We start from the raw sequence: 26,094 nt of genomic DNA on the forward strand, positions 1-26,094 counted from the left end.
GCAAAAGAGGATTCCTGAAAGAGGACTTGAAGGTGGCCTCCGAGGGTGCTAACCCTTAAAGAAATATTTAAACGCACGCACCCACCCACACCCACACCCACACCCACACCCACACCCACACCCACACCCACACCCACACCCATACCAACACCGTGGGAACCAGTTGGGAAGCAGGGCAAGAACTGAAGGGTGAGAGTGGGATGACGCCCATAAAGGCTACGAAAAGAAGTTAAGAATCTTGGTTCTGATCTTGAGAGCAATGAGAACAGCTGAGGCGGGTAATCTGGTGGTTAAAACGGCTGGGGAAGCACTGGGCGAGGCTTCATTAGTGGGGACTAAACAGAGAGAAACTGTTCCCAGAGGAGTAGATTTCTCGGGGTCCTGACTAAGGCTGAAATGGGCAGGCTGAAGAGAAACACAGAGACTAAAGTGAGCTTGTGACCTGCAGAACTGGGCAAACTCTGAGCACATAGTTGAGGCAGAACCAGCAGTTAGAAGCCTACATTTACAAAACTCTGATGAATGGCGTGGGACACGCACGACAGTTAGCGGTGGCTGGATCCCAAATAGCAGCTAGTCAATCTACAGTACTCACCATTCCAGTTTCAGCTCTTATCATTCTCTAGCATCCTATGAGGCTACAGGAAGTAATCCCAAGAAGTGTGTCCCATTTATTCATGTACATTGAGAGAAACTAGGGAACTCTTACGGGGAGAAACAACTTCCTAATGTCAAAGGCACAGTCTTCACTTTTAAAATGACAGAGAAAAATGCCATTATTTGAAGCCAAGCCAATAAACTGGATATACTAAACTTACTAGTACTTTCATTCTTCTTTGCTACATACTCGATGGTCTGCTTCTGATTTAACATCTGAGAGCATGAAACAAAGTCATTTGATGTACTAGGTAATGGGCTAAGAACAGGTATTAGCAGGACACATGGTTTTCCATACAGGAGTTCACTAGGAAAGAGAGATACTCACAGACTGAAGTTTCTTCTTAGCAGCTTTTGCCAATTCAGACAAATCCAGGCTGCTAAGAAAGTGTACAAAACTAATAAGCAAATAAATAAAACCATTTTCATGAGCTCTGTAGAAGATTAAGATAGCCAAGGGATTAAGATATTAATTACAGTTCATGGACAAGGTCAGAGGCCAAAATTCTACAGCCCAATCGTCAGTGAGGAAACTGAACAGAACTTAGTGAAAGTATCTCCTAGAAATACCATAATCATGCAAAGTGGTAAACCGAAAAATAATCACCTACTAGCCAAAAGGCAAAATTATTGCCAGGTTAGTCCCCAGGCCCTTTATGTGAGAAGTCGTAATTTTTAAAGTGTTAAAAAAAGCATGCAGAGGAAAATACAAAAAGGGCAGAATGTTAAAAAACAGAATGGTAAGATTACATATGGAATAGCAATTAACCATTTCATAAACTCTTGCCAGTACTTATGCAAAGTTTATTGGCTAAATCAGGGTTTAAAGTTCATTTCTGCAGCCGTGAACTCATCTGACCTTACAGACCAGGGGCAACAGATTATAACCCACATTTTGTTCGGCCTATGAGCTAAGCATAGTTTTTACATTTTTAAGTGGTTGGAAAAAAAACCCCAACAAATGATACTTCATAATATGTGAAAATTATATGAAATTAAAATTTTAGTATCCAGAAATAAAATTTTATTGGAACAGACATGCCCTTCATTTACATAGTGTCCATGGATGCTTTCATTTACAACTGGTAAAGTTGAGTAGTTGTGGCAGAGGCTGTATGGCCCAAAAAGCCTAAAATACTTACTATCTAGCCCTTAAGAACAACAAAATTTGCTGATCCCTGTCATAGACAAAGGCTACACTCTTATAACATAGAAATATTCTGTGATATATCCAGAGACACAATATACTGTCACAACTAGCTAAAACTGTGACAGTATCTCTAACTCCAATTGGATTAGCAAATTTCTTACTTGTGCTTTTTCAAACTTAAGTTTTATATGGTGGTTTACTTACAGCCATCTTATTTCCAAATTGCATAGCCATAAAAGAGAAAAATGTATGGGCTTTGTTAAACACAAAATATAATACACTTAAACACTATACAACCAAGGAAATACTAGTGACAGATAATATTGATTGGTATTTCAATGGCCTTACCTGTCTGCCATTTGAGGTATTATAAAGTGCTGTCCATTTTTGTGATCTGAAACAGAAACCAAGTCAAAGTTTTGTTCATATAAATATTGATAAGATCCGTAAAGGAATATCATCATTATTTTCTCAATTTATGTTTTGCAATTAGTATCTTCCCATAATTATGATCTATGTGGGAGAAACAGAAGTTGCCAGATTGACTACAACTTCTCAAAATCTGGCCAGTAGCAAGGATCATTTCCTTATTTTCTTCTGGTACAAAGGTCCCAACGTCATTAAGTGGAAAGCCAATGCTCACCCTAATCCTTACGCTGTCTGTCCCCAGTATAACTAATGATCTTCAGCCATGGAAAGGACATTTAGGGAGCTGAAGTAGCTTGGAGCAGGCTTCCATCTGCTCTCCCATGTGGGATGGTGGGGCTTCCTTGAGCTTTAGTGGCTTACCTTCAAATTAATCAATTAGCATAAAACAGTCAGGGCTGGCCCAGGTGGTCTGGGCAGGTCCAGGCACGTGCTCTGTCTCCTATAATGCTGACTGAGTCCTAATCAAGCTTGTGGAGGACACTGATCATGTGTCAATGAGTAAAGCCACTATGAGCATTCACATACAGGTTTTTGTGTAAACATAAGTCTTTACTTCTCTTGCATAAATACCTAGGACTTCTGGGTTATAGGTAAATGCATGTTTAACTTGGTAAGAAACTGCTAGACTTTTTTCCAGGGTAGCTCTATCACTTTTCTAACTGCAACGTATGAGAGTTACCATTGTTCCACACCTTCCCCGGCACTAGTGTTGTTTTGAGTTTTGTTTTATTTTGGTCATTCTAATAGGTACTTAGTGGTATCACACTGGGTTTTTTGTTTTTGTTTTTTTTTTTGCGGTATGTGGGCCTCTCACTGTTGTGGCCTCTCCCATTGCGGAACACAGGCTCTGGATGCGCAGGCTCAGCGGCCATGGCTCACGGGCCCAGCCGCTCCGCAGCATGTGGGATCTTCCCGGACCGGGGCACGAACCCGTGTCCCCTGCATCGGCAGGCGGACTCTCAACCACTACGCCACCAGGAAAGCCCTTAACTATAGTTTTTGCAGAAAAAAAGCTTAAAATTTTGACAAAGGCCAGCTTATCAATATTTTCTTCTACGGATTGTGCTTTTGGTGTTACATTTAAGTACTTTATATAATCCAAGACCACTAAGATTTTCTGTTTTCTTCTAGAAGTATTAAAGTTTTAGGTTTTACATTTACATCTATGATCCATTTTCAGTTAGTTTTTTAAAAAACATTTTATTTGTTTATTTATTGGCTGCATCGAGTCTTAGTTGCGGCACGCAGGATCTTTGTTAAGACATGCGGGATCTTTTGTTGCAGCATGTGGGCTTCTCTCTAGTTGTGGTGTGCGGGTTTTCTCTTCTCCAGTTGTGGCGCACAGGTTCCAGGGCACATGGGCTCTGTAGTTGTGGTGTGCGGGTTCCAGAGCGTGTGGGCTCTGTAGTTTGTGGCACACGAGCTCTCTAGTTGAGGCATGCGCGCTCAGTAGTTGTGGCATGCGGGCTTAGCTGCCCTGGCATGTAGGAACCTAGTTCCCTGACCAGGGATCGAACCCATGTCCCCTGCATTGGAAGGCGGATTCTTTACCACTGGACTATCAGGAAAGTCCCCTCAGTTTTTATACAAGATGTGAGGTTTAGGTTGAAGCTCGTTTTTCTGCACATGGATATTCAGTTGTTCCAACACCATATACTGTACTGTCCTTTCTTAATTGAACTGCCTTTGCAACTTTTGTCAAAAGTCAATTGAATGGGGCTTCCCTGGTGGCGCAGTGGTTGAGAGTCTGCCTGCCGATGCAGGGGACACGGGTTCGTGCCCCGGTTCGGGAAGATCCCACATGCCGCGGAGTGGCTGGGCCCATGAGCCATGGCCGCTAAGGCTGTGCGTCCGGAGCCTGTGCTGCACAACGGGAGAGGCCACAGCAGTGAGAGGCCCGTGTACCACAAAAAAAAAAGAAAGAAAAAAAAAAGTCAATTGAATGTATTTGTGTGCGTCTATTTCTGGATTCTCTATACAGTTTCATTGATCTGTATGTCCACCTCTTCACCATAACCACTGTCTTGAGTACAGCAGAGCTTTACAGCAAGTCTTAAAATTGGGTGGTGTGATTCCTCCTATGTTACTACTGTTCTTTTGCAAAACTGTCTTGGCTATTCTAGTTCCTTTGTTTTTCCATGTAAAATTTAGAACCAGGATGTCCATGTCAATAAGCAAATCCTTTAATTGCATTAAATTTACAAATTAATTTGTGGAGAATCGTCATGTTAACTATATTGAGTATTTCAATCCATAAACATAGTAGAAACCCTTTTTCAGGCTTTCCTTGATTTCCTTCATCAGCATTTTGTAATTTTTGGCATATAGATTCCACATATATTTTGTTAGATTTATACCTAAGTATTTACTTTGAAGCTATTATAAATGTTATTATTTTTCTAGTTTCAGGTTCTAATTGCCCACTGTTAGTCTACAGAAATATGATTCATTTTGGGTTGTTCATCTTGCATCCTGCAACCTTGCTAAACTCATTCATTAGTTCTAGAAACTTTATTATAGATTCCTTGGGATTTTCTACATGGAAATCATTTCATTATGAATACAGGCAGTTGTATTTCTTCCTTTTTAATCAGTGTGCCTTTTATTTGGTTTTCTTGCCTTATGGCACTGATTAGGATTTCCAGTGCAATGTTGAATAGAAGTGGTGACAGTGGACATCCTAGCCTTGTTTCTGATTTTCAGGCAAAAGCATTCAATCTCTCATCATTAAAGATGATGTTAACTGTGGCTTTTCAATAGATACTCTTTATCGGATTAAGGAAGTCCCTTCTATTCCTAGTTTGCTAAGGTTTTTCTTTTTTCTTTAATCACAAAGGGATGCTGAATTTTATTAAATGCTTTTTCTGCATCAACAGGTAAGATTGTACAGCTTTCTTTTTTTAGTCTGTTAATGTGATGAATCACATTAACTGATTTTCAAATATTTTCAAATATCAGTCATATATCTGGAAACCCCACTTGGTATATTACATTTTCCTTTTTACATATTGTTGGATTCAATCTGCTTATAATTTGTTGAGAATTTTGGTGTCCCTGTTAGTGAGGGATATTTTTTGGTGCCATCTTTGCTGGGTTTGGTATTGGGGTAATGCTGGCCTCATAAAACGACTTGAGAACCATTTCCCCCTACCTTTTTTTTTTTTACTGTTTTTTTTTTTTAACATCTTTACTGGAGTATAATTGCTTTACAATGGTGCGCTAGTTTCTGCTTTATAACAAAGTGAATCAGTTATACATATACATATATCCCCGTATCTCCTCCCTCTTGCGTCTCCTCCCACCCTCCCTATCTCACCCCTCTAGGTGGACACAAAGCACCGAGCTGATCTCCCTGTGCTATGTGGCTGCTTCCCATTAGCTATCTATTTTACATTTGGTAGTGTATATATGTCCATGCCTCTCTCTCACTTCATCCCAGCTTACCCTTCCCCCTGCCCATGTCCTCAAGTCCCCCCTACCTTTCTATTTTCTAAAAAATATCACATAAAACGGATGTTATTTCTTCTTCGAATGTTTGGTAGGATAGTCTCATTTTATGGGCAAAAATTGAAATGTGAATTCCGAATACTTAAAATACTTAATAATATAATAATATAATATAAAATATAGTATAATAATATAAAATAAAGTATAATAATATAAAATACTTAAAAATATCTGTAAAGAATTATAACTGCAAAGCTAGCAAGCCATGTGAGTCATAAGCCACACTGACTGTATTGCTGTATGGCAATACCACTTCAGCTGGTTCATAGTATTTACTAGTGCCATCATCTGGGCTAGGGTTTTCTTTAATGGAATGTTTTTAAGTACAAATTCAAGTTCTTTAAAATGTAGGATTATATATTTACATTATCTCTTTCTTCTTGGATAGGTGTTGGTAGTTTGTGGCTTTCAAAGAATTGGTTCATTTTATCTAAGTTGTCCAATTTATATGTACAGTTATTTATATTTTGCATTACCCTTTAATGTCTGTGGGGTTTTTTTGTTTGTTTTTTTTTTTTTTTTTTTTTTTTGTGGTACACGGGCCTCTTACTGCTATGGCCTCTCCCGTTGCGGAGCACAGGCTCCAGACACGCAGGCTCAGCAGCCATGGCTTATGGGCCCAGCCACTCTGCGGCATGTGGGATCTTCCCGGACCGGGCCATGAACCCGTGTCTCCTGCATCGGCAGGCGGACCCTCAACCACTGCGCCACCAGGGAAGCCCTGTGGGTTTTTTAGTGACATCCTCCTACGTGTATTCTTTCCTTTTTTCTTTGTCAGTATGTCTAGACATTTACCAATTTCATTAATCTCTACAAAGAATCAGCTTTTGGTTTAATTGATTTCTCTCTACTGTTCTCCTTTCTCAATTTCATTGATTTCTACTTTTTATTATTTCTTAACTTCTGCTTGCTTTGGGTTTATTTTGCTCATCTTTTTCTAGTTTCTTGAGGGTTGGGAAGCTTAAATTAGGATTTGAGACCTTTCTTCTTTTCTAGCATAATAATTTAATGCTATAAAATTTCCTGTAAGCCTTGCTTTAGCTCCATCCCACAAATTTTGATTTGCTGTCTTTTCATTTTTGTTCATCGGAAAATATTTTCTAATTTCCCTGAAGACTTCCTCTTAGACCCATGGATTATTTAGAAGTATGCTGTTTAATTTCCAAGCATTTGGGTATTTTCCACTTATATTTTGATTATTTATTTCTAGCTTAATTCCATTATGGTCAGAGAATATACTTTCTAGGATTTTAATTATTTTAGACTTGCTAAGGTTTGTTTTATGACCCAGAATATGGTCTATCTTGGAATGTTTGACTGTGTACTCGAAAGGAACATATGTTCTGATGTTGTTAGGGAGAGGATGCTATAAATGTCAACCAGATGCAGTTGGTTGATGGTTTCAGTTCAATATCCTTGCTGATTTTCTACCTCTAGTTCTATCTATTAACTAAACGAAGACTGTTGAGTCTCCAACAATAATTGTGGATTTGACCTTTTCTCCTTTCAGTTCTATCAAAGTTTGCTTCCTATATTTTGCAGCTCTATTGCTGGGTGTGTACCCATTTAGAATTGTTATGTTTTTTTAGTGAGTTGACCCTTTTATCACGTTGTGTCCCTCTCTATCCCTGCTAATTTCCTTTGCTCTGAAGTCTACTTTGCTTGATATTAATATAGCCACTCTAGCTTGCTTTGTTTTTTTTTTTTTTTTTTTTTTGCGTTACACGGGCCTCTCACTGTCGTGGCCTCTCCCGTTGCGGAGCACAGGCTCCAGACGCACAGGCTCAGCGGCCATGGCTCACGGGCCCAGCCGCTCTCCGGCATGTGGGATCTTCCCGGACCGGGGCAAGAACTCGTGTCCCCTGCATCAGCAGGCGGACTCTCAACCACTGCGCCACCAGGGAAGCCCCCCTCCAGCTTTCTTTTACTTAGTGTTGGCATGGTATATCTTTTTACCCCTTTTTGCTTTTTAACTTACCTATACCATTATATTTAAAGGGGGTTTCTTGGACATAGCATACAGTTAGGGCTTGTTTTCTTTTTTTTAATCCATTCTGACAATCTCTGCTTTTAATTGGTGTTTAGATCATTAACATTTAATGTAATTATCATTACATTTGGATTTAAGTCTATGATTTATTATTTAGTTTCTATTTGAACCTCAGTTGTTTGTTCCTCTCTCTCTCCTTTCCTCTCTTTTTTTGAATATTTTGAATCAAAACATCTTTTGATTATTTGGGTAATTTTTAACATTCCATTTTAATTTATCTCTAGAGTTTCTGACCATATATCACTGTATAGTCTTTTTTCAGTGCTAGGGATTAAACTATACATAACTTTTTACAATCTACTTAGAAATAGTATTTTACCATTTTAAGAAGAATGCAAAAATTTACCTCCATATTTCTTTTACCCTCTCCCTTTTATGTTATAATTGTCAAATGCATTACACTGACATATGCTGAAAACCCCACTATACAATACTATAACTTTTGCTTTAAACTGTCATACACATTTTAGAAAACTTAAGAAGAAAACACAGCCTATTGTACTTATCCAGATACTTATTATTTCTGTTCTTCTTTCATTTCTAAAGCTCCAAGATTCCCTCTGGTATCAATTCCCTTCAACCCAAAGAACTTTCTTTAGTATTTCTGTTAGAGCAACTAATTCTCTTATTTTCTTTCATCTTAAAATGTCTTTAGGGGCTTCCCTGGTGGCGCAGTGGTTGAGAGTCTGCCTGCCAATGCAGGGGACAAGGGTTCGAGCCCTGGTCTGGGAGTATCCCACATGCTGCGGAGCAACTAGGCCCGTGAGCCACAACTACTGAGCCTGCGCATCTGGAGCCTGTGCTACGCAACAAGAGAAGCCACGATAGTGAGAGGCCCGCGCACCGCGATGAAGAGTGTCCCCCACTTACTGCAACTAGAGAAAGCCCTCGCACAGAAACGAAGACCCAACACAGCCAAAGATAAATAAATAAATAAATAAATAAATAAAGCTGAGCTGATGTCCAAAAAAAAAAAAAGTATTTTTTCGGGAATTTCCTGGTGGCACAGTGGTTAAGAATCCGCCTGCCAATGCAGGGGACACGGGTTCGAGCTCTGGTCTGGGAAGATCCCACATGCCGTGGAACAACTAAGCCCGTGCACCACAACTACTAAGCCTACGCTCTACAGCACACGAGCCACAACTACTGAGCCCGTGTGCCACAACTACTGAAGCCCGTGCACCTAGAGCCCATGCTCCGCAACAAGAGGAGCCACTGCAACGAGAAGTCCGCACACCACAACAAAGAGTAGCCCCCGCTCGCCGCAACTACAGAAAAGCCCATGTGCAGCAACAAAGACCCAATACAGCCAAAAATAAAAATAAATAAAATAAATTTATGAAATAAGAAAGTCTTTATTTTTTCTTCATTCCTGAAGTTATTTTCACTGGAAATAGAGTTGTAGGTTGACAGTTCTTTTCTTTCAGCACTTAAAAAATATTGTTCTGCTGGGGCTTCCCTAGTGGTCCAGTGCTTAAGACTCCCACTTCCACTGCAGGGGGTGCACATTTGATCCCTGGTCGGGGAAGTTCCGCATGCCCCGTGGTGTGGCAAAAAAAAAAAAAAAAAAAAATTGTTCTGCTTCCTTTCCATCTCCATGGTTTCTGATGAGAAATCCACAATCATACAAATAATTGTCCCTTTGCATGGTATGTCATTTTTTTCCTCGGCTGCTTTCAAGACATTTTCTTTCTTCGATTTTTAGCAGTTCGATTTTGATGTGTCTGAGTGATGATTTCTTTTGAGTTTATTCGTTTGGAGTTCTCGGAGACTCTTGAATTGTAAGCTTACTTCTTTTGCCAAATTTAGAGTTTTTAGCCATATTTCTTCAAGTATTTTTTTCTGCATCACATTTTTTTTTTTTTTTCGCGGTACACGGGCCTCTCCCGTTGTGGAGCACAGGCTCCGGACGCGCAGACTCAGCGGCCATGGCTCACGGGTGCAGCCGCTCTGCGGCACGTGGGATCTTCCCGGACCGGGGCACGAACCCGTGTCCCCTGCATCAGCAGGCGGACTCTGAACCACTGCGCTACCAGGGAAGCCCCTGCATCACATTCTTTATGATCTCCTTCTGGGAGTGTGATGATACAAATGTTTTGATTTTGTCCCATAGGTCCCTAAGGCTCTGCTTGGTTTCTTTTCCTCCTACTCTTTTTTTCTCTCTGTTGCTCAAACTGGATTATTTCTAGTGATCTATTTTCAATGCACTCTTTTCTTTGCCATCTCCATCTGCTATTAAGCCCAACCAGTGAGTTTTAAAATTTTAGTTATTGGATTTTTTAATTCTAACATTTCTGTTCTGTTCTTTTCTATATCTTCTATTTCTCTGTGGAGACTGTCTATATTAGATTTGTTTCAAGAACGTTCACACTTACTTCTTAGAGCATGATGTTACTATCTGTTTTAAAATCTTTATCTGATAATTCCAACATCTGAGTCATCTAGGGTTGGCATCTGTTAACTACCTTTTTCCGTGCAAGTCTTTGGGATTTTCCTGGTTCTTCACATGTGGAGTAATTATGGGTGGTATCCCTGACATTTTGCATATTACGTCGTGGAGACTCTGAATCTTCCTTAAACTCTATGGAGAATGTTAATATTTTGTTCTAGCAGGTACCTGACCAGGTGAGGTTCTGTCTCCGGGGCCAAGTGGTGAGAGAATAAAGAGAAAAACAAAAGCAATCAGGATTCCCTCAGGCTCTTGGTCAGAGATTTAGGCACCTGTGCTGCCACTGCTGTTGCCACTTCTGAAGCCATAGGATTGCCTAGGGACTAGGGTGGGGAAAAAAGGAAGAGAAAAAAAACCCAGGGGAATTCTCCTATTCTTTGTCCTGTAGGAATCCCACTTCCTGCTCCTCAGACCACACAGAGAAGGCTTCTTTGCACCTGCTATGCAGTTCCAGGTTTTAGGCTGTCCTGGATGCCATATCAGAAGCAAAATAAAGGGGACACTCACCACCAGCTTGATGGTACTTTGAGTTCCCTAATCTACCTGCTGCAGTCCTCAGATAGCTACTCCATGTATTTGGTCCATAGTTTATAACTGTGTTCAGCAGGAGAGACAGGGTGGGGGGTGTGCTTATTCCATCTCACTGGGAACTGGAACCACACCAAGGGCTCTTAACTCTGTTGTACAACCAGGGTGGAGAACCACTGTATACACGTATGTGGATATTCTATATCAAGGGTTGGCAAACTTTTTCTGCAAAGGGCCTGATTGTAAATATTCTGGGCTTTGTGGCCGTATGGTCTCTGTTGCAACTACTCAACCTACTTAACTCTGCTGCTGTAGTGTGAAAGCAGCCGTAGATAATATGTAAATGAATGGGCATGGTTATCTTGCAGTAAAACTTTATTTGAAAAAAAACAGGTGATAGGCTTATCTGGCCCATGGACCACAGTTTGCTGACCCCAGTTCTACCTCATGAGCAAAGCTGGTTAATGGTAAAGTTCACTTTTTTACTTTTTCCCATTCCTTAGATAGCAGAATTCTGCAAATAACTACAAAAGTTAATCCTTTGCTCTTCCATTCCTACTCCCATTAATCACAAGAACCGTTGTGCACGTTCAGTTTGGGTTCAATTATGCTCTTTGATTCCTGAAACAGTCACTACTGTAGAGCTAAAATTTTAAAAACTAAAATTCAAGATTTGACCGATGTTACATATTTCACATATAACAAAAAATGCTGTAGCTTTCATTGCAAATAGAAATCCTTATTTGCAATTTTCTCAAGGATACATTAAAGCAGAGATCATAAATGATAGTGTCCCAATTTGTTTTTCCAGAGACTGACTGGCTGGAGGTGTGGAGAGGCTGCTGTCCTTTCAACTCACCTGGTTTCCTGCCACACAGATAGAAGGCTAGTCTGTCAGTCAGCTCATACTGTATTTCTACGAGGCGTTCTGCCAGCTCATGGTGCCCTCCTTGCCTACCAAGAGAAAACAAAGTACCATTTATATTGCTCGCTGGCCACTGGAGCTAGAATAGAAAAGTACAGAGACGTCCCCTGAGATACCTGAGTCATTTATCAAACGTGACTTTTTAGAATAATCAACCTTTTTGTGTGAGGTAAACTGTCAAGTCTACTTCGATTCCCACCTTTATAAAAACTGTTTTCACAATCTCAACTATCGCCTTTCCTTTATTAATTTATAAGACAGAGTACTTAATAAGGAATTCAAGGACTTATGAGAGGGACAAAGAATAACTTCATCTAATGAGGTAGAAAATAAAATTAATAAATGGTCAAGGGTAGAGGTTCTCAAAAATTAACTAGCATGCTTAAAAAAATATACAGATGTCCAGGACCCACCCTTGGAAATTCTGAATCAATAAAAACAGGAGCAGTGTGGACATTAATATTTTGAAAAAGGTCCTTCCCCTAGATGCTTCTCATGCAGCCAGCCTGACTTCTGGATTAGAGTTCAGTAACCACTTCAAGGTCTTTGATTCAGGGAGAGACAGACCAACCTAATGCATAGCTCACACCTCCTTGTCTTTAATTTCCATCACAGAAAATATTAATTTTGCCTTTGAAACAAATATTTAAGCTGCTTGAAATCCTTTAAGTAACAAGGCATATAAATAAATCATTACCCTGAGAGACTATTATGTGCAAGGTACAAGAGGAAATTCCAAGATAAGTGATAATTATCATTTACTGAGGGCTCTGTTCCCCTTAAAATATGAAGTCAGTTTCTGCCAGTTTCTCTTCCCACATACGACGTACTACAAAAATATTCTCCAAGCTACCCACACATCTTTGATTTCTGTGATGCACATCTCTTTTTCTCATTTTTTAACATCTGTGAAATCAGGAAGTATCCTACAGTTGATAGTACATCATCATTTAATTGGTTGAGTCTTTTCCTTTTTAATGGTATATGAAATAATGATGACCCATATAAACAGTAGAGCGTTAGACCTGATGAAATACTGTATTCCTCAGTACCTTAGCTCTTATTCCCAGACACACTCTGCTCTATCCAATCAGGTCTCCTGCTGTGCCGAACATCCCTGTCCATCCCTTCTTCCTGAACTTGACCCACGCCCTTCTTCTCACCTGGAACACCTTAGCTCATCTTCACACACCCAAATCCAATCTACTCTTCAAAGACCAACTAAAGACATTTCTTAATGATCTGGGCCACAGTGAAGAAATCCTATATATGTATCAATTTTGGTAATGAGTTCTACATTATCTTGCCTCATTTAACTCTTACATGCATTTATGAACCTCCTCCTCCCTGAGAGAGTAAATTCTAGGAGGGCAGAGTCCATTTCACTTGCCATTTTCAAGTTGTCACTTGTCATTTTATCCTCTGCAGAGTATAATTCTTTGCAGTTAATTTGGAAAAAGTTAATTTGGAAAAAGAAGGAAAGATGATCCATCTTCTATCATTTAAATGATATTCAAGCCTAATCTATGGATGTATTTATTTATTTTCCAGCACTTCACAGCCAAAATTTTGAAACAAAAAGTTAAAGAATTTTATAGCAAGCACCCAGATGTCCACTACCTAAATCCTGCAATTAACATTTTACTATACTTGTTTAACCACATATCTATCCATATAGATTTGTTTCTAAGTTCAAGCAATGAATAAAACTATTAAAAAACTGAGGAGTGGGTTCTGCAATTCTTCATACTTGATCTGTACAACTATGGCTCAAATACCACTGCGTTTAAAGGATAAAAAGAAATGAAAGACTGGAAGCTAAGCACAATGGTTAATGGTTCTACCCTCCCTGACTTTAGCTGGCTCTAAGATCATATGCGTTTGAAATACCTTCATCTGCAAAATAATAGCATGCAAACCTCTGAAGGGGTTAAATGTTAATCATACACAATTTAGCCACTTAACAATGAATCATACACAACAGAAATAATCCCAAACAGAGAGAGGTGACAAGAGTCTAGCCTCTTACCTTGCATAATCAACAGGAGTTTTCCCACTCGCATCCTGTGTGCCTGGGTCTGCTCCATATACTGCCAATAATTCCGCCTGTAAAATCTGCCCTGCTTTAGAGGCAACATGGAGTGGGGTGTTTCCTTTCTCCTAAGAATCATTAATAAAAAGTATACAAAAAGAAGCAAAATTAAATAAACGAAAGGCTACACGAATGCAACCCATTTCGTTTCAATTTAATATCTGAATCAATTCATGCTTTCTTACAGGGTGAAAAAAGTTGGCTTGTGCTCCTAATGATAATAGCCTCAAACAGGTTTCAAGATTCCCTGTTCTCACGCTTGAATGGAGTTGCTGAAAAATACACACACAAGAAAGAATATTTGTTAAAAATGTAAAGACTGTCGTAGCAGAGCAGCTGGCAGACTATTTTAATACACATTATAGTAGTACTACATCATCTTTATTTAGCTCAGTAAGGTGGATGAAGCAGTCTCTCCCTTGCTGGTCACAACCATCCCCGGGCTCTAAGGCAGGGTCAGGCCCATTTTCCTGACAGGAAACTAGGGCTGGGAAGGCTGACCTGACCAAATGCATGATCTAAGTGGCACAACCAGACCTTGAGTGAGAGGGAGTGTGAAGAGGTGGCTGAGCATGGCTCTGAAGTCTGAATTTCAAACCATACACCCCTCAAGCTGTGTGAACGTGAGGAAGTTCTTTAGCAGTCTGAACCTCAGTTTCCTTATCTCTAAAATGGTGATAAGAATGCCACCTATTCACAGGGTTACTGTAAGGACTCAATGATATAACAAAGCATGGAGCCTGGTACATAGGAAATGCTCAAAGAATACAGCTGCTATTATTATTGTTGATGTTGTTATTTGTTGTTATTATTGAACCTAGGGCTTTGGAGCTTCATATCCTATACCATGCAAGTCACAGGATTCTGCCTTATATCACACCCTCTCCTCTACACTGTTCTTGGCCTTGTATACAATGATTTAATGAAGTCTTTCAGGGTGGGAAATAGGCCTGTGCTATACCAAATTCTGTACCACTACAGAAGTGCCCTTATACATTCAGAAGAGCTGCCTTCCTTCAAGTCTAACCTAGAATTGTCCAAAATGCAATAACTCTTATCATAGCAATGGAGAAATCTACACTAACATCTGTATCCAAGTCTTATTTTTTAATTATATTTTTTTAAATTGCGGTAAAAAACACATACCAAGTCTTATTAATAAATGGAAGTAACAATCATATACATTTCCATGCAAAGTTTAAAATTATGAGTGCCTACGATCTGTGTGAGCATTTGCCGAAAGCAGTGCTTTGAAAATAAGGATATGTATTTTCGTGGCATCTCTCAAAAACATGTAAAGGCCCACATAAAGAAAACCATCTACTCATTTTGCAAGTTTAATAAACCATCCCGTGTACTACAGCTTCGAGTCACACCCTGCTTCCTGAAGATCCCACTCAGCATGCAACCTAGAAGCCTGCAGAAGTCCCACAAACCTTCTAGTCCCCCCTAGAAACAAACTCTGAGATGGCTCTTATTTCAAAGCTAAACAAAAACTTACAGAAATACAATTTTAGAACCATATCTGAAAAACACAAATAGTTTTCTGGATACTTATTTGTTCCTCTGCTCCTTATACCTCCACTAACATGAATGCTTGCCATTTGAAGTAAGATGAAAGAAGAAACCAACTGCAAAAAAAGCTGTTACTAATTATTTAGTGTACAGAAAGGAGCTTTTGTTTTTCTTTTCTTTCTAAGTTTTTTTCAAATCAGCCGATATGCTGCTTCATCCAGCAATTTTAGGGATTTTAAAAGGTGTGACCCACCTTACTAAGATCTTTGGCAGTCACACTATCGTCATCCCGGCAGGGCAAGCGGTGGACAAATGCTAACATCTGATACTTTGCTCTGATGAATTCTGCTTTATTAGGACTGGTTCGAAAACAAAAAAGAAAACAGTTCACTTGCAGTTCAGCTATGACATTCCCCATTCTTCAGACTGTAAAAAGAAGAGGAAGTGACCCACATCCCCCACTCAAGAACAGAATGAACAATACTGAAGTAAGTTTCAGCAGTGTGTTGTCAGGCCTGAAGTCTGAAAACATACATTAGTCATTATAATGGCCAGGACTGCAGAATACCTGCTTTTTATAGCATTTTTCTGCTCTGTGTAATTTTCTTCCTAGCAACCTTGCGAGGAAGCAGCTCTTCATCCCATCTTATAAGTGAGGCATCAGGCAGACTGGAGCCCAGAACCAAGATTTCTGGTCTGGCTGCCTACTGTTTGAGTGCCAAAGCTCAAATGTGATTACATCAAAAGCCACCAAGCCTTAGTCTTAAACCGGAGAAACCACTGAATTGTGCTGGGTAACCATGCAAAAGAGATGGTCCCATGCTTGGCTTTGTTCTGCATTCCTAATAGCAAACAGGTCAATGCAAAACTGGGTGACCACCTCCCGTGCTGCCCCTGTAGGGGCTGGTCAAAAACAGCTGCACTCCTTTCAGCGGGCCCCAGGGGTTACGAAGAAATAAGAGTATTTATAAACATTTCACTCACTGTACTTTATCCTGTGGATTAGCTTTGCGTCTTCCACTGATAAGAGAGGCAGGGTCCAGCAAAGAATGCTCCCATATAGAATTAGCACCATTATTATACAAGGTTTCAACCATCTAAAACCAAGCAGCATAAAATTATATTTAAATTTCTTTCTGCAAACATCCAGTGGGAATCAGTGACTGAACTGGGAAAACAAAGCCCTATTACAAACACTAGCATGACTGGGATATCACACACGTCATTATCTTCTGTTTTAGAATGAGAAAGATGAACCTGCACGCAGGATTCAGGTTTGACCAGCAGGTACTTAAATGGGTTCGATTACATTTTCTCATAGATGATGAAGAAAGAGTACTTTGACACTTTAGGACAGTATTTCCCAAGCCTGAGCATCCAAATTCTGTTTTCAAGGTTCTTAACATTTTTCTTTAAATCCACTTACTTTCTAAAACTTTCACTAGCAATTATAATTTGATGTGCTAGTTACAGTTTTAGGCAACCATTTAAATAAATATTTGAGTATTACCTACATCTACCTTGAGTACCACTGGTGGTTCACGTGCCATACTCTGGGAATTGTTTTAGGGTCAAATCTGGCATTTTAAACTACTCATCTCTGAACTTTATTCAGATCCTATAATATAATGAGTACTCTGTATAATCTGACAGCAGTAAACATCCATTTTCACATGAGAATGAGCTGTTAGAAACTTCTAAGCAAAAGTTATTAATAAACCATGTCTCCCAATTTCATTTCAAAGCATGACTCCTGACATGGCCCCATCTGTTTTTTACGTCCGTGAAGATATTGTCACATCAAAGATCCACATTCACTTGTTCTGATCCTTTGGTACACATAGGCAAGTTTTAAGGACATGTTGTGCAGCTGGCACAGATTTAGTAAAATATGTACTCAAAACAAATGAAGGCGAAACACATGCGTAAGTCTGAGTTCAAACATAACTCGAAGAATGTGTACCCCGAGAGAGAAGTACCGGTGACATGACAATGGACCCCCAAAGAAAACAAAAGGCCCCCTGAACACTTAGCAGGGTGTTAGGCATTCAATCAAAACAGAACTTAATTGTCTCTAACAGGTTACAAGAACTTTAAGAGAACTTAAATCAGATGTTTCAGAAATTTCTGAGGAATCCCAGTCCATGCTTCTATCAAAGCGGACAACTTCATGAAAAGTTTCTAAGGCAGTCACTTTCAGAAACATTCATCACGGTATGTGGGAAAGACAGACGGTTTAAGAACAATTTCTGGTGACATTCTAGAAAGTCAGCAATGAAACATTAGCAGGAAATTCTAATGACTGTCTACCTATAGTTCAGATTTTGGGACAAGATTTACATTAGGAGGGAAAAAAATCTTAAATATGAATTCAATAATTATATATAGCATCAATAAGCATGGCACCTCTGCTCAATTATGAGTCAAACATTTTTGTAAGATTTAAGAAGTATAATTTTAGTGCTAAAACAGTGAGCCCTAAAAACTTAAATTACAAACCATGAGCAGAATTCTTATTCTTTACCTGAAGCAATGTTGGAGGCCATGGTGTGTGTTTAAGATGCCTTACTTGAGAGATATGGCGCCCTAGACTCCGATGGACACTGCAGCACTCGTCACATATAAAAGTTCCCCTATTTACTGATGCCCAGGAAGGATCTGGAAAGGAGAATGAAATCAGTGGCAAGGATACCAGGTGGTTGCTATTCCGCCAGATGGCAAAAGATGACTGCGGTTTGGTTTTTCAGAAAAACAAGACATTTCTGTTGTTTTAGTATGCTAGGCAACATATCAAGCTGGCGAGTTTGTCTGATACCCTAATGAGATCTACCATCTCAGATGTGTGCTCTTTCAATCAACGTTAAGAGAAGCAAACTGAGAGGATTCACCTGAATCATTTCGAATCCATCTCCACCAGTAGCAAGATAACATAACTGTGCCAGTGAACAATCCACACAGCATTATGTGACGTGAGTGGTGAAAAGACAGCTACCCTACAACTGCTACACATCTACATGCCACGGGGCTTAGCAGAAAGCTGCAAGTGACACAACTATACAACTGCTCAGCTGCTATGGTTCTGAACACAGACTGGGAAACCTGACCTCCTGTGTGCTAGGAAATGTGCTATCATACCCATTAGGTATTTTAAATAAATACCTAATTGTTGAGTCCGATCTCGCCACTGATCTCAAAGGACAGAAGCTGTAAAAACAGCGGCTTCACAGAAGCAAAGATGTAAAATACAAGGGAGTAATACTTCTGGTGTGTGCACAACACATTTTTTCCTGTGAAGTCCCACAGAGCTTCATCAGACATCCTTTGAAACAAGAATAATTCACACTTGGTAAGCAGTAAGAATAACTCACACTGGGAAAGTAAACTGAATATTTAGAAACTCAAAATAAAGACAGACCTTCTACATTTCGTCAGACTCACAATGGGGTGACAATGGGTGCCGCTCAAGCTGCCTGGCTTAAGGGGTATATTTAAAAATTCTTCAATGCCCACAAAAATCTCTAAAATGCATGTACACCATCTTTACCATTTCTAACAGTTTATTCAAACCCCTTCCAACCATATAATGAAAAGTTATGGGATTTCAATCAAAGACAAACTGGGAGTCAAAGAGTGTAGTGGTTAAGAGGGTTGGCTCTGGAGATAAGCAGTCCAGGGTTTGAACCTCAACTCTGCCACTTCTTGCATAATGATCTCAGGCAAGTTATTTCTCTGAGGGTCCTCATCATGGATCAAATGGGAAGAACACCACATCTTAGGGTGGTGAGGATATAAAGAGTAAGTGAAGTTCCCTGCATATAGTAATATTTCCAAATTATTTTAAGTACCATTCAAATATTTTCAAGAGCCCACTGAAATTCATGGCCACTAGAGAAAGTTTTTGTTTGCTAATACATGAAACATTGAATGTTTCACACGAACACTGTCTTACTACAGTGAAAAATCTCAGTGGAGTTTTCAGGCAGTTGAACTCAGAGTAGGATATGAACTAGATTCACTTTAAAAAAAAAAGGTAAACTATTTATTGAATACTAAGATTTGATCATAGTTAGTCAAATGTTTGCCATGAAATAAAACAGAAACAAAATTATTCAATGAAGTACAACTATGTCAGTACTACTAAGCCATTCTAAAAAGCAAAGTTTGGAAACACCAAGATGAAGGATCCCTGCAAAGATACATAACAACTTTGCTTTTTGCAGTATGGTACTATGACTAATGACACACATACAAAAAGACTGTTCGTTTTGAATATTACCTTTGCTTTTCACGTATCATTCAGAGTATTCACAATCTTCTTGGAGGAAATTTAACAGGAACAAGACAACAAGGATTTAACACACACTAAGCAAGGTTCTATATTAATCACCTTAACATCGTGAATCAGAATCCCATGGAGAGAACATCAGAATGTTAACAACACAGTAAAATCCAAATCGAGTTTGTACGACTGAGAGTGGGTGAACCCCTTCCAGTTTATCTGAACGTTTTATTCCAGGGCTTCTTAACCTGGGTTCTAGGAACACAACCAATGGGCTTCAGAAATGTCTATAACCCCTCTGAGAAATCTTAACATAAATTCTGTATGAAAGAGTTAAGCATGTGTGCATTTTCTGGGAAGAAGGCCTGAGCATTCATCAGAATCTCAAAAGGGTCACTTCCCTGGTGGCACAGAGGTTAAGAATCTACCTGTCAATGCAGGGGACACAGGTTCGATCCCTGGTCTGGGAAGATCCCACATGCCACGGAGGAACTAAGCCTGTGCGCCACAACTACTGAGCCTGCGCTCTAGAGCCCACGAACCACAACTACTGAGCCCACGTGCCGAAACTACTGAAGCCCGCGCCCCTAGGGCCCATGCTCGCACAAGAGAAGCCATTGCAATGAGAAGCCCGAGCACCGCAATAAAGAGTAGCCCCCGCTCACTGCAACTAGAGAAAGCCCGCATGCAGCAACGAAGACCCAATACAGCCAAAAATAAATAAATTAATTAAAAAAAAAAAAGAATCTCAAAGGGATCCCCAACCCTAAAGGTAACTCTTTTACTAGGGCTTTGCAGAAAAGGCAGCACAAATTCCCAGCTGCTCAAGTTCAGAACATTTCAAGGTAGCCTAATTATATTCAAAACAGGAAGGAAGTGACTCAAGTCTCTGTAGATGAGGCATGAGACAACAACTAAAAAGATAACAATGGAAGAGAAAATGTTCTGAAATGCACAAAACGCCGGAGAAGTGCAAGACTGCATTTATTATTTAGTTGAGTATTTAGTGTGGCAATAGAGATGCAGTTTTCCTTTGCCCCATACCATCCACTGAGAAGCAAAGAAAATGCATTTCAACAGGAAGTTTGAATCTAAATTCATGTGAATCAAACATCACAGAAAGTTCAACTGAAAACAGGCAAGAAAATAAGGAAGTGGAACAAATAACATTTTTAGAGAATACAATGGAGCTCGTATAACACACTAACTTGGTTTCTGAAACACTTCTTTTTAAACTCCTCCACCCATCTCCCTATCTTCAAAGGAAACTGGTAACCCCACTCACAGTATACAGGCCGTGAAATAACCACATAAGGTTTGAGTTATCACAATACTATTTAAAATCAGTCTCCACTTCCATATGACAAGATGAAGTTCCGAAAAGTTGCAAAAACACTGGTGCTCATTTCGTTAAGATCGTTTATTGGGTGCTATTGTGCCAAAGAAGCCATCTTACAACTTCAAATTCAAAGCAGATAAATCCAAACACTGAAAACAGCATAGAGACCCGTCAACCCAGTTCCAACCGCTAAGATGGATCTGAACTCTAAATCTGAAAACTATGCATGGGAGGAATGGTTTTGGCCTTTCAATGCTCCCATATGCCTATACTGCCTGAAGGCACAAATGGGTACACTTGCCCGTGATTTGGTGTGTGGTTGTTTTGTAAGGTGTAATTAATGTATGATTTAGAAATTCAACTATAGCTTTAAGGGACTGTAAAGGCTCTGTACACAGTACAAAAAAGAAAAAAAGGAAAAAAACCGCCTTAAATGAGATGATTCTAAGAATATTCATGGAATCTTCCCTACCCCTGAGCACTGTACTCCCAATTATCCTCATCGGAAAAATGAGGAAATCAAGACTCGGCCAAATGAAGTCACTAGCCCAAGGTCACCCAGAGGCAAAATCTAGTTTGAACTCAGCTCGTTCAGATCTCACAACTTGAAACCGGCATTGCCTCCTAAGTGCCGGTCGCATTTGCAAGTCGCCGACATCCTGGAGATTCTCCGCGGTGGAGTGGGAGTAGGGATGTCAGGAGCGGGGAACTCATCCATGGGGGTCCTCTGGCGAGTCTCAGTGGAGGGAAGCGGCGAATGTCACCCACTCCGGGCAGGGCCCCAGGGCCCCCTCCTGGGGTTGGGAGTCTGGGTAGCTGTGGGGAGGGGGCTGACACCTGCAGCCTCTGGGGGCCGCAGCCGGGAGGACGCTCGGATTTCACTTCTGTAACTGGCCTTCCTGTAGATTGCCCAAGCCCCTTCCTGTTGGGAAAGCGGGCCCGACCCCGCCGTTTCACCGCCCGGCCTGGGACAGAGGGGACGAGAGGGAAGGAAGGGACGGGAGGGCGGCGACCCCCTGCCCGCTCCGGCTCAGACAGGCCCGGGACGGTCCCGCCCCAAGGCCGCCGAGATTCCTCCTCGTCCCGACCCCAGACATAGCGTGCAGAGCTCGACAGCCGGGACCCGCCCGGCCCGAGGGGGCGGCCCCGGGACAGGAGTCCCGGCCAGGAGAGATGAAGGGAGCGGGCCCGGCTGGTGCGACTCACCCGGCCCGCTGCAGTCAGCGCACACCTCACTGCTCCGGAGCCGCTTCGACATGGCTCCCGCCTCCCACCTGCCGGGAACCTAGTGGCCGGGGACAGCGAAGGCGGCGGCGGCGGCGGCGCTTCCGCTCTAACGGGTCCCCACGGCGGTGCTGGCTGCGGTGCCTCTCCCCTCAGCGCCTCACAGCCGCGGCGCAGCACGCAGGCGCGGGGAGGCGCCCTTCGGCGACGGGCAGGTCATGTGACCGGAAAGGGCACGCTGCCTTGTCGCCATCTTGAGTGAGGGCAGGTGTCTTCTGTCCTACTTCCAAATTTCCTTGATTTGGTGTCTCCCTCTCTGGAAGAGATTCGCTTCTTCCCAGCGCTGATTAATATCAGGGGAAGCAGCAAAATCTAGTGACTAGAGGTATGCAGCCGCAACCTTCCTGAGGCTATCGGTAGTCAAGTCATCTAGCATAACTTTGGCCAAGTTCACTTATTTATGCATTCCTTTATTCAGCAAATATTTATTGAGCATCTACTATGTTCCACACACTGCTCCAGGCACTGGAGAAGGAGCAGTGAGCCAAGAAGACGAAATTTCCTGTCTTTATGGTGCTTACTTTCAGCTGCACTAGATCTACAATAAGTAAAATAGGAATATGTTAGATGTTTCCTTACGCTGCAGTTTTAATCTCATCTGCAAAATGGAGATAATGTGTATCTACCCGTAGGCCATGATTTGCTTTTGTATAGCCTGTTACTTAAAAATGATTTTTACATTTTTAAAGGGTTGTAAAGAAGAAAAAGGAGAGAAGGGATAGGATGAAGAATATTCAACAAAACATATATGACGTGCAAAGCTAAATATTTACTGTCTGGCTAAGGACAAATGGGATAATTTACAGAAGAGTGTGGTGTGCCTGCCCCATAGTAAGCCCTCAATAATAGTAACTCCTATTATTATTATAAAAAAATTTTGTTTTTTGGCTGAGTTGGGTCTTTGTTGCTGCGCACGGGCTTTGTCCAGTTGCGGTGAGCGGGGGCTACTCTTCCTTGCGGTGCACAGGCTTCTCATTACGGTGGCTTCTCTTATTGTGGAGCATGGACTCTAGGCATGCGGGCTTCAGTAGTTGTGGTTTGCAGGCTCAGTAGTTGTGGCTCGCGGGCTCCAGAGCACAGGCTAAGCAGTGTTGGCGCATGGGCTTAGTTGCTCCGCGGCGTGTGGGATCTTCCCAGACCAGGGCTCGAACCCGTGTCCCCTGCATTGGCAGGCGGATTCTTAACCAATGCGCCACCAGGGAAGCCCTGGAATTTGATATTACTATTATTTTCTAATCACAGCTTTTTTTTTTTGTCTTGAGGATAAGAATAGATAATCTAACTCACAGGATGGTGTGAGATAAACACAATGAGATGAGTTTAAGCAGTGGAAGAAGAGCAGAGGTGTGATCCTAATGCTAATGAATATTGTATGCATTATATGTAAACACAACCATGATCTCCCTTCAGCAAATATTCCATGCCTATTGTGGGCCAGGTACTGTTTTAACATTAGGTACTCTGGTGAGCAGTTATCGTGGAGTTTTCCGACTAATGAATTAAGAGAAATGTTCAATAAACATAGGATGATGAAGAGAAAGAAAATTAAATTGCACAAGGCTTCTGAAAGGAGAGAAGTCCTGGAAGAGGTCTCAGAAGCACTGGTCTTTGGTTCATCTCTCCATTTTTATAAATGTGTGGTATGGGCATAACCACATAATTCCCACACATTCCACAGTTAGAGCCTCTGGGTTCCATCCTGATGCTCCTGCACCCTGTTTTGGTTTGCAGACTAACAAATCTTCTGGACTCAACACATGTGGAGAATGGATTAGGCCAGGATTCTTGAACAGCTGTTGTTGCAGGCATCTGAAAAGCTGGATGTGCACAAGCAGGGAAGGCAGAGGGTATGCTTCCAAGATGCATTAAATAACTTTGCCCAGTTATGTGGTCTAGTTGTAGACAGCTGTGCAGAAAGCTCAGGCTGGTGAGTAGCTGTAAGTTGACTTGGTTCTTCATTGAGTCAAGGAGTTATAGTGTCTTAGATTGAAACCCAAAGAATGAACTTAATAGTGGCTGACTGTGGTCAAGTCTAAGTATTATCTATTAGTCCTTTTGGCCATAACCCCAAATTCAAATGGCTAGCTTCAAAAATAGATGACATTCATATGTGGAATAAACCACCACCTTAGGTAACTTTGAATCATAACCCAGTATGGGGTTCAGGTAGAACAGTGCTTCTCAGTGGGGGGGTGGGGGATGGATTTTTGTCCTCCGGGGGGCATTTGGCAATGTCTGGAGACATTTTGGGGGTAGTGTTACTGGCATCCAGTGGATAGAATGGCCAGGGATGCTGCTCAACATCCTACAAAGCACAGGACAAGTCCCACGTAAAGAATTATGTGGTTCACATCTTCCTTTCCAATTTGGGTTCCTTTTATTTCTTTTTCTTCTCTGATTGCTGTGGCTAGGACTTCCAAAACTATGTTGTATAAAAGTGGTGAGAGTGGGCATCCTTATCTTGTTCCTGATTTCAGAGGAAATGCTTTCAGCTTTTCACCATTGAGTATGATGTTAGCTGTAGGTTTGTCATATATGGCCTTTATTATGTTGAGGTATGTTCCCTTTATGTAGTATTCAACAATGGAATACCACTCAGGCATTAAAAAAAAGAATGAAATTTTGCCATTTGCAGCAACATGGATGGACTTGGAGGTCATTATGCTAAGTGAAATAAGTCAGACAGAGAAAGATAAATACTGTATGATATCACTTATACGTGGAATCTAAAAAATACAACAAAGTTGTAAATATAACAAAAAAGAAGCAGATTCACAGATATAGAGAGCAAACTAGTGGTTAACACTGGGGAGAGGGGTAATATAAGGGTAGGGGAGGAGGCACAAACTATTGGGTGTAAGATAGACTCAAGGATGTATTGTACAACACTGGGAATATAGCCAATATTTAGTAAAAACTGTAAATGGAAAGCAACTTTAAAAATATATATATTTATTTATTTTTGGCTGTGTTGGGTCTTCGCTGCTGCGTGCAGGCTTTCTCTAGTTGTGGCGAGTGGGGGCTACTCTTCGTTGCAGTGCGCAGGCTTCTCATTGCAGTGGCTTCTCATTGTGGAGCACGGGCTCTAGGCGTGCGGGCTTCAGTAGTTGTGGCACGCGGGCTCAGTAGTTGTGGCTCGCGGGCTCTAGAGCACAGGCTCAGTAGTTGTGGCACACGGGCTTAGTTGCTCCGCGGCATGTGGGATCTTCCCAGACCAGGGATTGAACCCGTGTCCTCTGCATTGGCAGGTGGATTCTTAACCACTGTGCCACCAGGGAAGCCCCGGAAAGCAACTTTTTAAAATTGTATAAAAAATCAAAATAAATAAAAGTAAAAAATAAATAAATTAAAAAGAATCAGAGCTACCAGAATAGCAAAAAAAAAAAAAATTACGTGGTTCAAAATGTGCCGAAGTTGAGAAATCCTGAGATAGAACCATCCTCTTATTGTGCAACTATTTGATGCCACTTCTCTAGAGTTTATAATTCCCCCGTGAAAATTGTTTGGTGCTGCCCACTTCCAAAATGGCTCCTGACCAATCGTGGAAGCATATGCCCAGGTCCAAAAAGGCTAGGGAGTCAGTAACTAGAATGGTTTGGTCCAGGCGTCTGTTGTCACCCCGTGACCACAGAGCCGGTGGAAGAGGCCCAGTTGTGGACCGAACCATATGAGAAAGCTGGAGCAGGGGGAAAGGGGGTGATGAAGGGTAGACCGAGTTTTCCATGTAGAGATTCTGGGCTAAAGAAGAGAGTTTTAGCTCTGTTTTGGGCATTACTGTGTTTCCAGATGTGGACTTCAGGTGGGTGGGGTTAGGCGGACCCCGGACCAGGTGGTTGTCCTCTCCTCCCCCCCGCCACGGCGCGCGGTGGTTCGCTCCCCGCACTTCCCTG

The 26,094-nt window shown here is 41.2% G+C and overlaps 1 protein-coding gene across 9 annotated transcripts in view; it reads right to left on the reverse strand.

Moving 5' to 3' along the window:
• GIT2 (GIT ArfGAP 2) overlaps positions 1-22,326 on the reverse strand; it is a 47,106-nt gene extending 24,780 nt beyond the window's left edge. For 5 of the 9 annotated variants that reach the window (XM_065890199.1, XM_065890200.1, XM_065890197.1 and 2 more), the window contains exons 1-9: positions 22,127-22,178; positions 17,827-17,960; positions 16,287-16,399; positions 15,556-15,661; positions 13,973-14,059; positions 13,725-13,855; positions 11,630-11,724; positions 2,156-2,201; positions 986-1,037 (exon numbers count right to left, since the gene is read on the reverse strand). In XM_065890199.1, the coding sequence (XP_065746271.1) occupies positions 986-1,037; positions 2,156-2,201; positions 11,630-11,724; positions 13,725-13,855; positions 13,973-14,059; positions 15,556-15,661; positions 16,287-16,399; positions 17,827-17,960; positions 22,127-22,178 (816 nt within the window). Of the gene's footprint in view, positions 1-985; positions 1,038-2,011; positions 2,018-2,155; positions 2,202-11,629; positions 11,725-13,724; positions 13,856-13,972; positions 14,060-15,555; positions 15,662-16,286; positions 16,400-17,826; positions 17,961-22,126 lie in introns of all 9 variants that reach the window. The other 4 variants (XM_065890195.1, XM_065890201.1, XM_065890198.1 and 1 more) reach the window with 4 other exon arrangements.
• Positions 22,327-26,094: the final 3,768 nt, after the last annotated feature.

This window comes from Phocoena phocoena, chromosome 13, assembly GCF_963924675.1.
Source record: "Phocoena phocoena chromosome 13, mPhoPho1.1, whole genome shotgun sequence".
NCBI classification, from domain to species: Eukaryota; Metazoa; Chordata; class Mammalia; order Artiodactyla; family Phocoenidae; genus Phocoena; species Phocoena phocoena.